Source organism: Sphaeramia orbicularis, chromosome 13 (genome assembly GCF_902148855.1).
Source record: "Sphaeramia orbicularis chromosome 13, fSphaOr1.1, whole genome shotgun sequence".
NCBI classification, from domain to species: domain Eukaryota; kingdom Metazoa; phylum Chordata; class Actinopteri; order Kurtiformes; family Apogonidae; genus Sphaeramia; species Sphaeramia orbicularis.
The window spans coordinates 26933937-26950566 of NC_043969.1; the positions used below are offsets into that span (position 1 = coordinate 26933937).

At 40.1% G+C, this 16630-nt stretch overlaps 2 protein-coding genes across 3 annotated transcripts in view; one reads left to right on the top strand and one right to left on the bottom strand.

Annotated features, from left to right (window-relative positions):
* rsrc1 (arginine/serine-rich coiled-coil 1) overlaps positions 1-16630 on the bottom strand; it is a 111787-nt gene that overhangs the window by 77048 nt on the left and 18109 nt on the right. The window contains exon 4 of the mRNA XM_030152322.1: positions 13506-13733. Coding sequence (XP_030008182.1) covers positions 13506-13733 — 228 coding nt within the window. The remainder of the gene's footprint in view (positions 1-13505; positions 13734-16630) is intronic.
* The window catches only part of shox2 (shox homeobox 2), a 43445-nt gene continuing 28592 nt past the window's right edge, over positions 1778-16630 (top strand). Inside the window, exon 1 of one of the 2 annotated variants that reach the window (XM_030152319.1) lies at positions 1778-1950. In XM_030152319.1, the coding sequence (XP_030008179.1) occupies positions 1913-1950 (38 nt within the window). In that variant the 5' untranslated portion in view covers positions 1778-1912. Of the gene's footprint in view, positions 1951-13678; positions 13751-16630 lie in introns of those variants that run through there. The other variant, XM_030152320.1, reaches the window with a different exon arrangement.

The following is a 16630-nucleotide window of genomic DNA, read 5'->3' on the forward strand; positions in this document are numbered from 1 at the left end:
AAAATACTTCAAGGTTTTTGCAAAGTGCATAGTATTACATTTAACTATAAAAAATACACAGCTAGTACTTTCCTTAGACATCGACTTTGCACATGTTTACATTTCTTTTACATGCAGCAGGTAGAAAAAACTGGGCAAAGACACACAGATCCACTGTTAAACATACAATACATCATAGTGTGTTTCCCTATAGACTGTCCATATCACCATCTTCTCAGCCTATACAACCGACTCTGTGCTGATGGGAATTGAATGCCGGGGCCAAGTTTTAAAGAAAATTGCCTTTCTTTTTAACCACAGAACATAGAGGGAGAGTGTGACAAAGGCTGAGAGGGGAAAAAGCAAAAGGGAGACACGGAGAGCAATCAATTTCCCCATGGTTTCTTCAATAGCCGGCGGTCCTTTTCATACCTCCCAATTAGGACCTTTCCTAATCAGAGAAATACCTCTCCGTTATTGAGAGGGAGACAATGACACTCCCCAACATTTCCGCTTGCTCCAAAACTCTGTAGATTGCGGCACTGGTACACAAAGAATAAAGCACCGGGCTATACGGCAGGGGGGACGCTTGTGTTAAAATCACATGTGGAAATCTTTTGGCTCTCCTCTCGGCCCCAGAAAAACTGATGGGGAACAATGGCAGCCCGGCACAGCATCTGTCATGGCACAATATAAAAAGATGATCTTGGCATCGAATGGACAAAAAAAAAAAAAAAAAGAAAAAGGAACGAGAGGGAGAGGGAGGAAGACGGGGGAATGGAGGGGAGGGGAGGGAAAGGGAGGGCCGGGCGAGAGGTAATTCATTTGCAAATCAGGCCCTGGCGTTCAGGTCTATTTCAAGCTGCCAGTGGGTGCCAGGAGTTAACAAGGTAATCAGTTTCAATCCTGCCCTTCAATTGTACATCACACCCTCATCCAGAGAATACCCGGCCCTTTCTATAGGGGCAGAAGGGGGAAATAGCAATCTGGCTGCCGGCTGGCTGCACACACAATACACACACACACCTGAAGACGGTGTATACGCATATACTGATGCATTTACACACACACTCCTAGATGGACGTTTATTTATAGCGCTGTACCAACACGCAAATTAAACAAGCACTAAAATGTTGATTCATCTTGATCTTTCTCTTTTTCTTATCCCGATGTCTGTTTTTCGTCTATCTCTACGCCAGTGCCTTATCCTGATTGCAGAGTAATTTGGAGCAAAATCTTAAATTGTGCATTTCACATTGGATTTTAATTTAAGAAAGTTCCCTTACTCAAACAGGATAATTACTGTGACTGTGTTTGATTTTAACTGGTTTTATTTACCGCCTCTCATTCTCCAGTAATTCTCCCGACAAACTTGAACTCTCTGAAGCAGCAGGGAGGACAATGCTGGTCTGACCCTAAAAGTGGTACAAGCAAAATAGTAGAAAGAAAAGAAAAACAGCAAGCTAAACCTGTTCTAATCCTTTCTTCCTCTCTGTCTATCCCTCTCTTTAGCCTGTGTCAGCTGTAACCGGCTGGCTGAGAGGCAGTTAGCCGCTCATCTGCATAATCAATATGACAACCTTATTTTTCTGATGCAAACAGGATTTTGCTGCTGAGCTGTGTTTGCTGGTGTGTGTTGCTGTGTGTGTGCCCACTCTGCTTCTGGCCAGCCTCAGTCATGGCCCTCTTTAGCCTTAATTAGATTAGGTGCGATTATCCCGGCTCTACCTTACAAGTGTACAGGCGGGATAAAGTGGCCACAAAGGCCAGCCTGTCACAGGGACTAGGCTCTGGTCTGCAGGTTATCAGGGTCCGGGGAGACACACCGCGTACATTGTTATTCATATCATCTACACACCGTTTTTTTATGGTGCCTTTTTCACTTCTCTTCGTGCACTGAGACACCCCCCACACACCCACCCACCCCCATTCCATGTCTGCGGTGTCACACTGGCATAATCGCTGGTCAGGGTAAGTCGCTCTTTTTTCTTTCTTTCTGTCTGTCCGTCAGAAGACAAAACAACATTGCCCCAAGCGCTCTGCAGTCTGGCCTACAGGGAGAGATGTCAGGAGTGTGTGTGCACGTCTGCAGACTTCAAGGAAGAGTGGTACAAAGAAAAGTTAACCCAAGTCTCACACTAATGCAAACAGACGAGCAAACACAGAACTGACTAACACGCAGGTACACGATTGCCACGGATGGTAGTTCACACACTGAATCCATTCAGAGAAAAATCTACTCTGAAGACCTGATTCTATTCTAATGTTCAGATCTGGGCAACTAACTTTACTCTGATGTATGGTCAGATACATAGACGTGTGTTGTTGAAAAACTCCTCATATCAGAAGGTTTCCATTTTTACCAGGTTCCACAGAAAACAGAGGTGAGTCTCATTTGTGTTTTAAAGACCTTTGGATTGTTTTCTCAAATGAAAAGGTATTTTGCTGAAAAATATTCCTCCATTTCTTAAAGTAAGATATCAAAACACTATTTTCCAGGTATTCCATCACCTTCAGTATCAAACCAGTTTCCAGTCCTCTCCATCACGAACTGCATTCACACATAAACACATCATCACAGATACGATCATAAGACCGTAGAAAAACTTTTCTAGCCCACACTCGACGTTGTGGCATAAAAATACCAGCAAAAATATGCGCGTGGCATAACATTAGGTCCAACAGCATCATTCATTCTGATGAATATTTGTTTGAAAATTTAACAAGATGATTTGCTGTTCTGTTTAATTTGCCGAAATATTCCACCATTTTCCCTAAAAACATTTTCCGCGTAGGCCTCGGCACTGACAGATTTCAGTCGGTCCGCATCGAAGAGTGTATGTGGAGGGGAAAAGAAGTGAATTGTTTCACTGTGCTGATTAGACAGCAGTGCCCATGATATTTATACACAACTGTACATACTTTCCATGCAGTAAGACATGGAGAGAAAAAAAGGAAAAAAAGACACAAAAGGGAGACTCTAGACAAAAGGAAAAAAGAAAAATCGGTGTAAACATTCCACCAAAATAAATTCCACCCCAAAGTACCGTTGTTGTATCGTTGGCATAGCGCCACCACAGACAATTATTATTTGCTGAAAGAAATACAATCAAGCCAGACAGATACATTTCCCTTCTTCCACAATGACAGTAGGTTTGGTGAATGCTCTTAAACTACAATGACAAAGTGTGCAGATAAGCCTGGTTATGCAAAACTAATGCAATGTTATCACAGTCACTCTACATATTTCTCTTTGACATTAATGATTGTGGGCAAAATGTTTAGCTTTGCAAAGCAGCTAGGTGCTATAAAGTAAGAAATTCACTGTGATGACATCTGCTGCGATATCTTCATCTAGACCTGAACCGCATAAGGGAGCAGGTCGAGTTAATGTGCCACAGAGAATGAGTGAAATAACTCTATTAGAGAACCACAGGGACTTTGGCTGGCGAGAGAGCAAGACAGAGCACATGAGAGCGAAGGAGAGCAAGAGTGAGTGAGACATTAGTACAAATGAATTAAACATCGGCCCAGAGATCTAAACTTCTGCTGAAAAAGTGGCAGGCTAAATGGGCGGAAGGGAAGGAGGGAGACGGAGAAGAAGAGAGAGGGAGGCTTCGCAGCATCACAACTTTCCTGTGGCTACTTACCTCTGAATGTGAGCTGTCTGAGAAGCACCTCCATCCCTCAGTCATCACAATCAAACACACTCTCATTTGTGTGAAAGACAACACTGCCGATCTGAACCCTCCACTGAGAATGATTATTATATACTCCTCTCTGGCAATATTTACTTCCACGACTGAGTCATGCTACTTAACTGTATGTCTAGAACATTGTTTACCCCATCTACTGGAGGTATTCTTGTAATGATCAATGCCATTAGGCAAGACCGGCAGAGATGGATTTCTGTCTCAGGGCAGCAGAGGTCAATGCATGACGAAAGGTGCTCTCTGTTAACTGCAAACTGTTGTGCACGTCCGTCTACCTTGCATTCATTCTTCCTTATGCTTCTTCACTTATTCTTTCCGACAAAAAAGAACATTTCTCTCTAAAAATGTGTTCTCATTCTCAGACTCTCTCATAAAGACTTCAGTCAACACCTTTTCTTGCCCCTGGTGCAGATGAATAAGCAGTAGAGTCTGGAGAAAATTAAACATTAAAGGGTGTGTCTCTTTTACACATCGTTCTCCATAACAATCTTCTCTTTTACCTACCCTCCCTGCATCTGCCAACGTTCTGCTTCCCCAGCTACGCAGCTTTTCCATAGAAACGCAGAGAGAGTGAGAGAGAGAGGCAAACTACTGTGGGCAGAAAAACACATTTTGTCGACAAGCACATTTACATAACCCTCCTAAATCGGAGCTGGCCTGTCATGTTTGCTGCTCATAACCTGCTGCTTATAATCCTGCCTGCATCCTCCTCTGATCCATAACGCTGAGCAGCCAGCCACTTCAACAGCAGCCAGGACTGCCATCACTAGCTGCAGTGGCCCTAAAAAAAAAAAGAGGATAGGGAGGAGGAAATGAGAAGGGAAAGAGAAAAGTGGAAAAGGAAGGAGGGAGAGGAGAGAAAGGGAATAAGGAGAGGAGAGGAACAGGGTAATTGGATTTGGGGGATCTTCTATTTGGCCTGGCCTGGTCTGGTCTCTGTCATCACGCTCCAGGCCTGGCTTCTCTCAGTGCCTACAGAAGGTCCCCAACACATCGACACACACACAAGTCTGTTACAGCAGACTTTCCCGTGCACCGCTAAAACCCGCAGGCTGTCGAGTGTGTGTGTTTCTTACGTGTGTGAGTGTTTGCATACCCCTTTAACAACTCAGTAAATGGTTAAACAGATTACAGAGCGCACTAAGTGGATTGTCACAGCTCTCTATCGCTCACTCAGGGTGTCTCTCCTGTGATTAAAAGTGGCCAGATTTTTCTCTCCCTCTCCACACAAACAAATCTGCACACAGAACAGGCAGAGGTCATTCTCAGGCACAGAAAGCATTTCCTGTTAAGACAAAAATAAAGCAGTTCTTATTAAGAGGCTTTAACTGGGAAGCGTCCAAAATTGACCAAATCCATACTCATTTAACATTAAACATTATTACAGTCATTATCATCCTTGATTAATGTTTTTTTTCATCTTTCAGGACCTTTGCCTGACGATGCTTAATGGTCTCTACTTATTCTAACGGTTTTATTTCATTAGCCAACGCCTGATTAAATCTCAGTTTTCCTATCGATGTAAGCTTACCATTTTCACATTTAGTTTGATTGCAGAAAACTCCCAGAATTAAATTTCTGAAACTCCCAAAACCACTGTTCAATGTCTAGAAATCACATTTTCAGTGCTTCATTATGAGGAATGAGATTTCATAAAGTGATGGTCACTGGCAAACAATCTTCTACTGTGCTTTTTGCATTTTTGGTACAAATAATGCAACAAATAATTCCTGGATTACCAAGACATAATAAAAACAGAAGTCATGTTTATTTGGAAACCAGAGACAACACGTGTTTATCTGCTTTATATTCCTGACCTGTACACTTGGGTCCTTCTTACTCTATATATTTACAAAGGGACAAAGATCTGCATGAAATACATTGTGACATCTGCCCATGTCTGAAGAATGGATGACGTTATCTGCTATCTCAAGTGAACATGTTGCCTCGTACAACGTGTGTCATAATCTATTCAAGGGAATGTGTTCAGCCCCAGATGAAGTAAAACAAAAGGGTGGAAAGAGTGAGCAATGCCAACCAACCTTGATGGAACAGGGAAATGTGGAGCTTCTTTGAGTTACTGCAGAAGTCAGAGAGCATTTGGAAATTAATACAATTTTATAACAAACTGAAGGAACTGAGTTTAAGTTGATCAATCAATCAAATTTTATTTATATAGTACCACATCATGACAACAGATATCTCATGACACTTTACTGTTAGAGGTGGTCGAACCAAACTCTTAAGCCAAATAAAGTGTTGTGTGATTGGTTTTTTGTTTGGATCAGGGTCATGGAGCCAGGACAGTTGACTCACATTCTCGTTCTAACCTACAAACAGATTAGTCGGCCTGATTAAATGCCATTTTGAGACAACTGGAATAACTTGATTATTTCATGGCATCAGTGAGCGATTAGTTCATGAGACAGAATGTAGACCAGTCTGTAGTGCAGGCAGTCGCACAGTGACAGATTGTCTTGTCAGCGTCAGTCAAAATAAAGAGATGCAGCTGGGTGCTACTGGGTCTACTAGTATTGTTTATTTTTTATTTATTTATGTAAATTTTCTGTCTTAGAGACAAGGAGATGCTGCTATCAGCTGATGAATACTGTTGTTCAGTGCAACAAGAGTGCACATAATTTTCATTCATTAGTTTAAAAAAAGTTTGGCTTTGATTACCTGTGGACATTGTGACACACGTTTACAGCAGATAGAGAGCAGAGATCTACAACAGCAAGAATATATTTTTTTCACTTTTTATTTGCAGGGAGGTACTGATTGTAAAATTCTGGATTAATACCAATATCTAAAATGATAATTTGGCTAATAGTCGATTCCAAGACCAATATTATTTTCAGTTTCTTCTATTTTTGTCATTTTATCATCCCTTTTGTGTCAGAGTAACAAAGAGCTCTTCATTACATTTTCTTTTCATGACAACAAATTCAATTGTGCATCCAATTCACTTCATGAAAAAAATCTTTAATATAATCCCAACAGATAAATATCTGCCACCGCCATCAGTGAAATGACATCCTAAAACACATATTAGCCAATATCAGCAAATATCAGCCAATATCGATGTTGAAGTGATATATCGGTGCATGTCTACTGATTATTATGATTCACTTACCAAATTAAAAAAAGATATTAGTATTAGATATCAGCAATCGATCACCTTGATAGGTATCGGCCTTTGAAAATCCATATTGGTCAACCACTGTGGTTTATACCACATCACTGACTTAGCCTTAACATGATATTCTTCTGTCTCGTGTGTGTGTGTGTGTGTGTGTGTGTGTGTGTGTGTGCGCACATAAAAGTCCATCTATCTAGTGAAGATCAGGTTTATATGGCCAGGCTGTTTTCTATCTAATCTATGCTCATTATCTCAGTGGAAAAAAGCAGCTAATGATTACATACAGCCATGGGCCAAGATACACTACAGCTGCACCACTCTGTGTGCATGTGTCTGTGGGGATGTCTATGTCTGTGTGTGTGTGTGGTGTCCACCCTTTGCATGTGGGCATCACTCCTATTCCACCCAGCCCCCACCCAAACTGCACGCATGCACGCACACACACACACACACACATACCCTCACACACACACACACACACACACACACACACACACACACACACACACCTACTTTAGTTCAGCTGCATCCATGTCTCTTCTTGCTCCTGGCCACTCTACTACCCCCTCCTTAATGCACACACAAATAAAACACACACTTACAGCTCATTGATTTAAGTCAATGTGAGTGTATCCTAACCTTCCGAGGACGGTGTTTGAAGTCTCTCTTACCTCCCCAGACCCGCTCCCAGAGCCAGACACAGCCTAGAGTCTTGCAAGACTATGGACAAACACACATGCACACACAGCATCCAGCGGTCCCATCCACACCACCCATACACACTCCCAACAGGCTGAGAGGATGCCGCAGGCAGTGGCTACATACACACAACCACACGTAGACGCACACACAAACACACTTACTTTCTCTGTGTATTATCAACACTAATGAGCTGATAGATGTTCAACAGAGGCAAAGAAGCAGACAATCATTTCCTATGAGTGAGTCAAGGAGGGAGAGAAAATCAACAGCAGCCAGTGTGAATGTGTGTGTGTGCCTCTGTCTAGGGTCTTGTGTTATTTTCTCTCTGCCTCACAGCATCTAGGCTTCCAGAGGTTAAAGCTGAGCGATGGTGCAAAGCTAGCCAAACCAAGGCCTGGGGGTCCTGCTGGGACCCCTGTGGTGAGGCTGGGTTCTGTTTATCATGTCAGGGGAAAACGAAGTAATGAGGGGAATTACTTAACAATCACATTCACAGAGAGAAATGGGAATTGGTGGGTTGGTAAGGACTGCACTGTGGACACAAATGTCAGGAAAACCTTCTTTATTTTATGAGACTTACAAAGGAGCTCTCCCCTTTTCGAAATAAGCGTTTCTACAAGAGCGAACAATGGATGTTTTTTAAGTACAATCCCTCACTGGCAGTCTGCTCATCTTCCAAAAGAAACCCCCCCTCTCCAGCCCCTCCAAATGATTACATCATTCATCATCATTTGACAAAGACATCAAAAATGATTTAATGAAAGGTGGGCTATTATTTCATTTACTTAATCCCAAGCTCATTATACCGACTTGAGTTTTACATGCAGAGGAAAAGGCGTCCCTGGGCTGACATGAGAGGTCTCCACACTGCTCTCTGGGCCTATTTCTCACTCAAATGACATGAAATTGAGTCCGATGGACAAACGCTCCTCCTGTGACCCAGCACAGACAAGAAGTTCAGCCTAATTGGACAGACTTCTCTGATTGAGGATGTGGAGAGAGGCAGCCAGCCCACATTTTTACAGTACCTCGGTGCTCCTTAACGGAGAAAAGCAAAGAGGTCAACAGCACTGAAGGGAAAGGGTGAGGTCTTTTTATGAGCATTAAAAGCAGACAAATTCTTTGACGAGGGAGTGGAGTTTGAGAGGGGTGACGGACACGGAGAGGAAGAGGGACGGAGTAAGAGAGAAAAAGTGAAATGATGAAAGTCTTAAATAGTAGCAGTAATCATATGTGATACATCTGAGTGTCTGTCTGTCTCTCTCTCTCGGTGTGTGTGTGTGTGTTTGTGTGTGTGTGTGTGTGTGTGTGTGTGTGTGTGTGTGTGTTCGTTCCACCAAAATGGAAAAAAAAAAAAGGTTTGTACTCCATCCATACCATAACCATACTCCTCAAAGCCTGATCAAAGTCTGAACTTCTGCAGCATTTAACGATGCCAAAACATTTTAAAACACTGACTTGTAATTAAAAATATTTAAACATGTCATTTTCAGTGAGTGCAGAAACAGCCATCTGTTAACTTGAGATTCTAGGTTTTCGCTCATTAATTACAGGTGGGAATTGGGTTGGAACATCAGGTGAAGATTGCTGTTACACTCAAATTACACTTCTGTCATTACCTGCCTGGGGGCAAATGTGCACTTGTTAACACAGCACACTGTTTGTTTCTCATGCTCTGATTAAATAAATGAAACTGTAAAAATTGCATTAACTAAATGAATCCTGACCTGACTCAAACCACAAGGAATTACAAGTAGTGCAAGAACAGGTCAGGATGCACGTTGACTGGGAATCAGAGCTCAGATTTGTTTTGTTTTTTGTATTGAAAGTGGGTGCATTAAATTCCAAAAAATATGACAAATGGACTGAAGACAACAGAGAAAATAGGTTTACAGCATGAGCAAAAAAAAACAATGCATGTTACTTGTTCAAGTTATACTTCTATGAATCTTATCCAGGAGTATCTTTACTGCATGGTTGTACATTGTAGACTAGTTCATCAAATTTAAAAAAAAAAAAAAAAAAAAAAAAAAAAAAAAAAATCATCATATGGTTATAAACAATTAACACATTTGTACATAGAGAGAAAACAATCACAGAAATTGACTTAAAAATTAAAACTATTCTGAAAGTGAGCAAAGGAAAAAAATGTTTTCTAAAAGTCAAAATTTAAACTTTAATAAATTAAAAGTATTATGTAAAAGTATTGTAATGATACATTGGTTTGTATAATTAATGTTGTTACTTACCATCCAGTTTATTATTAATTTCTCTGAACACAGAACCTGGATGGTGTGGATGAAAGTGGATAAAAATATACTCACAAATCACTTGCATATATAAGTATTTAGAATATTTAAAAATGCACAAAGCATACGTAAACCCACTTGTTGAGAAACCAATGAATCAATAAAACTAATGGAAAAACCTTACATAAACTTTTCAATATCATGTGTTTTTCTATGTTTTCTGAGCAAATGCAAAATCTGAGGACTAGACCGAGTGAAGCTGACCTCCTGACCTGTACATGAGTCTGGGTAAACACATACACACACCCTAAAACACCCACTTACCCTTTGCCATTTTGGTGAAAGGCAGCAAGATCTCTTAACAACAGCTCGTCTTTTTCAATAAATTTTGCATGAAAACATGCTGCTGGAGCACCAAGTTGCCTGCTGTCATACTAGAGGAGTCTTAAATGTTTAATGACGACAACACCACATGCGCACACACACAGTGTCAGTGTCAGGGAGGCGCTCTGAGGGGCCCCTCTTTCATCCTGACAGACACTATAAAGCTCCTGAGCCTCTTCTCCACCCCACCCCGCCAACAACATCACACTGCTTTCGCTCTGCTCCTACCACCCGGTAAGGAAAGCTGGATGTAAATGAGGTTGGAGTGGTACAGTGTGTGTAGGTGAGGAGGATCAGGGGCTTTACATAAAGATGCTACCCCCATCACCATTAGGAGGAGAAGAAGAAGAATGGAAGAGACAGAAAAGAGGTAGCATGTCATAGACAGGATATAGGAAGCCTTGTTTTACATATTCCTGAAACATCTCACTTCTGTCACTTCTGTCTTTTTTCCAACTGAAGGAACAGTTGATAGACAACTAAACTCCTGTGGGAGCGTCTGAAGATTAAGAGAAACATCAATGTCAAGGTTTTGGACGCTGAAAACTTCATATCCAAATCAACAAAAAAACATTCTCAGATGCTATAAAAAAGCGTGGGTTTACTAATTACATAATAGTCCTCTACACACTGTCTTCCTTTCTTTTATGTCAATTAGCAAAACCTTTAAAATGACATTAAACTGTACCATTTTAGGCTGCTCATACGATTAACTTTTTGTAATTAAATCAGTTGAAAAAACCAAAGTATACAAAAACAGAGAACTGGATACAGGTTATAGATGACATTTATAGGATGGAAAAGTTGACTTTTTCTGTCAGACTTGATGCAGACAAATTCACCAGTTACTGGAAAAACTGGGTTGATTTTGTAACACCATTAGGAGCTGATTTTACTTTATAAGAGTAACGTGCATATAGACCCACGTAAACCCTTGGTTCATGCTACACACTTTAAATGTTCGGAGTTAACCTTATACAAGGGGAAAAGGGTTTATGGAAGCAAAGAATGGAATGGGAAATATAGCCTACTTGCTATTTCCCATTAACTCTTTTTTAGGTTAATGGGTATATCTTTACTATTTCTGTCATTGCTCCCCTGTATGAGTATGTTTTTGTTTTTTGTTTGTTTTTCTTTACATATATAGAAGTTATTTACATGATGTAAAATGCTGATAAGATAATGCTGCCTGAAAAAAATAATAAAAACATAATTACAAAAAAAAAAAAAAAAGAAAAAAAAAAACAAAGTATAATTATAATTCAGTGCAGAAACTATATATACTGTATGCTGCTGCTTCAGGTAGTTTTAGCAGGTCAGTGCCACACACTTTAGTCAAAATGATTACAATATCATAGATTGGAAGGTAAATATATCAAGGCTGCCACAGGTGGAAAAGCGCACGTTCATCCACAAACCTACAGTCTTACTCAGTATATGAGTGCGCACATATACACACATGTGCACACAGACAAGCTAAAGCAGGGTCAGAGATAAACCATGAGATCCTTATCAATTCTGAAGGATATTGAAGCCTTAATAAGAAAATAGATATAGTCTGCTGGTCTTACGTTTCAATGTTTGCTTTATTTGTTTTTCTGATACTGATCTAAAAAAGGCAATATGTAATAGCCTCAAATATATGCAGCGCTTTTCCTTTAAAAGCAAACCTCTATGTTATATTCACACAGTTAAACTGGAGATAAAGTATAGAATGTATGTGAATGTCTTTAAACCATATGTTTTTTAACATTATTCTGACAATTAGTCATACTAAAACTGAAATTACTTTGCCGCAATTATAATCAACATAAAATCATCTTAAAGAATGCACGTTTCTATTTTTCAAATTCTGTATTATAAAAAAACACACAAAAGCTTGAGGAATATGTTACCTCTTAACCCTTTTTTCTAATCATGCTCAAGTTCCCCTACATTATATCTATGTATATTGCTTTCTAAATACATAAAATGAGTTGTTAAAAATTCTCATCTGATATTCTCTGACAGAGATGCTGTATAGTTTCTCAATAATTAGCATTTACTGCACTTAATTAGATACAGCTCATACACGATTTGAAAAACAACAAAAAATGTTCAAGTGACAGTTTGACGAAGAAAAAAGTAAGTTTAGGAAAATGTTCTAAGATACACTGAATTTTCATCTCTTAGGGCCATTGCTACAGTGATGAGTTTCATCATCTGATTGCACTGTTGCGTCAAAAATACATCTGTGAAATGGAGATCACTTTAAGATCAAACAGACCTAAAAACCTAAATTGCCATTTGACTGCGTGCTTCAGTCAGTCAGTGTACTAAAAGTTAGAAACAAAAAACCTCCAAAATGTTGCTCGACTGACAAATCCTTTGAGAGTATTTTTATTTGACACACCACTAACAGTAACATTTATATATGTTGAAATATAGAAAGATCATTACAATATCAACTTTTTGCCCTACATGCAAAGTCAAACAGCAGAGGCTTTGGCTGTGAGTCTGAATGTGGTTTTCTAGAGGAACTTTTAAAGTGAGGTGAACCAAAGCAGCTGCATCACCCATGGGACCCATAGTTTGATGCATGCATCTGTGCCATTCAATATGATGGACAACAACTTGGCATCAGTGCAGTGGCCTCCAATCGCTTTAGAGCATGCCACACTGGGGAGGGATTACGGGTACTATTCTGGTGGAGGCAAAGGGAGGCCACTGAGGTAGTTAAACCTATAGTGGAGTGCATCACTGTTTAATGAGTCTGTTCCTAGTCTGGATTACAGCTGTAGAGGACATAAACTTACAAGTAAAGATGACTTTTGCCTACGTTTTTCACTTAAGTAAGGAAGCTCTCTCATCTCTCTTTTTTTCCATCATATACAACAGAGATGCATATTATCACGTTAAAAGCTGAGACATATTGCAGTCAGGCCCACAGGGCGAAAAGTGGAGTTTAAGTCATCAGACTTCATCTGGCAACCAAAACAATGTTTAAAAAACTATGTGGCACTTCGAACCATCCATCTATTCCTATATTACCACATCTTCTCTTACAAGAGGGAATTATATCACATTACAAGGCAAGTGTGGCCCAGTGCTTGATTGCTAGGGGAAATGGAGGAAGAAAGGCACTGATGGATTGATGGATGGAACAACAGAGTGATGGATGGAAGGAAACAGGAGCCAAGACTGAGCTCCATATTTAGTCTGTATTATACTGACCAAAATCTTGTGTATGTCTGCAGACACTACAGTTTGTATTGAGCTGGACCAACTCAAAACTTGTTTTGGCATGTCTGTGGCTGTGAGTGCAGACAACACACATCTACAGAGTCATTCATCACTTACCCCTTTTTCTCTGCCTTGTCTTTACTCCTGTCCTTCTCTCTGTCTCTTCCTCTCTCTTTGTCTTTCTCTCTTTCACGGTCGCGACCCTTGCGTCGGCTTCGGTCGCGCTCTCTGCTGTGACTGCGGCTCCTTCGACGACTGTGGCTGCGGCTTCTTTTACGGCTGTGGCTCCCTCGCTGGCTGCGGCTGGCGCTTTTACTGCGACTCCGCCGATGGCGAGAATACGACCTACGGAGGAGATGATGGTAAAAGAGATGAAGTTATTTTTACAGCTGATAAACCAATTACAAAACATCAAACTAACCTATTTCTTTGTTTCCTCAATGAGTTAGAAGTCAGATGCTGAACTGTTCAGATACACTTATCCACTCATTGTTAAATCACAGATTGTCTCCATTTTTTTTTAAGTTTTCAGGTTTTTGAGAGCTGCCCACATAATAATAAAGTTTATTTATATAGCACTTTTTGCAGAAAGATTTCAGAAAGTACTTTACAATAAAATCAGAAGTAAAATACAAAAAAAAAAACCCACACACAGCTACATACACAGACACAGGCATAAAATATAAAAGCAAATAGTCATAAAACCCACCCTGTCTAAACAAGAACGTCTTCAGTTTCGAGTTTAAAGTGCAAAGTATGAGCATATGAGGTGAGGCATGAGCATTTCAATAACTCCTTTAAAGTCTAATAATCAGACCAATTTTAATAAAGTAGTTGATCAGTCATTAATAACATGACTTACACCCATTTGAAAATAATAGTTTAAAAAAAAAAAAAAAAAAAAAAAAGCCCAACCAATGACAACACTTAAAACAGTTTTTCAGACTTCACTTAACATAGTTCTGCATCACTGTTAAGTAAAATAAGAATCTCCTTCCATCCTTGGCATGTTAACCTAATCAGCTAATCAGTTATGGACGCCCATCCCTACTACATTTCAAATAAACTATAGAAGTGTTTAGTTTAGTTTTGTTTTGTTTGGAGCAGTAAATACATGACTGGCAAATCTATGGCTTACATGACAAACTGAAGTAAAACTCAGTGGGAACAATTTTCTTGTAAGTGCAAATTCATTTTTCATCAGAGTGATGTAAGAAATCCGTTACATACAATAATCTACACCCCTCACAACTACACATCCACAGACACTGTGGAGATGGAGCCAATTAGAGGTGGGCTCAGAGGAAAGCCTGTCCTCTGTATTGATCCTGACACCAGCCCTCTGGTCTCAAAAAGATTTACAGTGTGGGATTTACTCTGTTAGTTATGACAAACAACAGACGGACACACACCTGCAGAAAGAGAATTGAAAATGTAACTCATGCTTCAATATGGTGCCGTACAGACGAAGACACAAATTACCAAAGTATAACTTATTTATGTCACTGCACATACGTTTATTAATGCAGACAAAATCCTCATGGTGTGTGTGCATAAGTGTGTACCTATGCGTCAGTGTGTGTGTGTGTGTGTGTGTGTGTGCAGTGTGTACATCGATGTGTGTGTGGGAAAGACCATGATTTGAAACCCCAGAAGAAATTGGCAGATGAGATGCCGTTATTTTCCATCATCTATCATTTTATTGATTTGTCTATAAAAACAGTCAAACCTGCTGTCCACGAGCTTTATTGCTTTCCCCCCTTTATTAGTTTGCAGTTTGGGACATCCAGAGCTGTCTCTCTCCCGACAGAAAACTAATCATTTTCTTCAGACGCCTGTCACCATCCTAACAGACAACACTCTGACAACTGTTGCAATCAATTAGGCCGGGGCGACGCTGATCACTGGAGAGTAGCTGCACTATTTCGAGGCCTCTCCAAATAAAAAGAAAACGACTGTTTGAAGAAAAAGAAACCACTATAAGAAGTTTCTTTTTTTTTTTTTTACAGCAGAAGTGCATTGCAAAAGTATACAATAGTCAATATGGCTGAAATATCACCAGATCCAATCAATATCAGTGCTGGAAGTAATGATTATTTTGATTGCTTGTTAAGTTCAATCAAAAAGATAAACAATATGTGCTTATTATGACACAATACAAAAAAAGTAGTTTTGATATTTGACATTTTTGCTGCAAAAATAAATTCATCTATAAACTATGATCAAAATCTGTGCTTATTTTTAACGACTGCGATTTCTACTTTATCAAGCAATTGCATCAGTCGCTCTGGTGTCGTAACTAACAGAAAAGCCCTCATTCCGTTCTGCAGAACAAGTATTAGCGGCCCCTTTGGAGAGATCATCCGAAATAATTATGATGAAATGTCTGATTGGAGGTGAGGTGAAAACAGCAGACAGTCTCAAGGCATATGATTTAGCATGTTTAATACAGTGTTTACTGGAGCTGTGATTAGGCTAGTCAGAGAATCGCAGTTAATGGGGGAAAAAAAAGGAAAAGAAAAACATTGGCATTTTTGGGGTTTGGAGTCTCCAGGCGAGATAATCCATCAATGGCCCAAACAGACCTTGGAATAAGTGAATCTATGTGTTGACAATGCCTGCGTATGTTTGTAATCAACAGTACATGAGGGGAAATACAACAGAGTTGCAGTGTTCCAAGCCCAAGTCTTATATTTACAGCCAAGCAAATTGTGGCCAGAAGCAGCAGATGCAATAAACACAATCTCTCTCTCACTGTTTCTCTGTCTGTGTCTCCCTCTCCCTTTCTCTCTCTGATGGCAAAGAAAACAGTCCACTTCTGGGGTGTGCAGCAAATTAAATTTACTGTAGTTAATAGAGTGAGCCTATGCTGCTAAATGTCAATTTCCTGACCAAGTCCTTCCCCTTGGAGAATGATTAGCTAATTTGAGGCTGGGGATAAATGGGCTAATGCAGGACACACACAGATAAACAGCCACAGTTGGACCCCATGCCAAGCCCTTCCCCTGCTTTACATTTTATTGGCCTTATTATCTCCAGGGAAAATGGGTCCCCCTATGGCCTAAACATATTTTCATTTCTAATAAAAGGCCCTTGCTGCTTGCCCCCATCACATACCCCCCACCCCAAACACACATGCGCTGCTGCCTCACAGCCTCCGTCTTCTATTCCTTCCTCGTTTCAGCATCCGATCCATTAAATCGGAGCTTTGCAATTGGCTGGGACCATTTTCCTGGTGAATT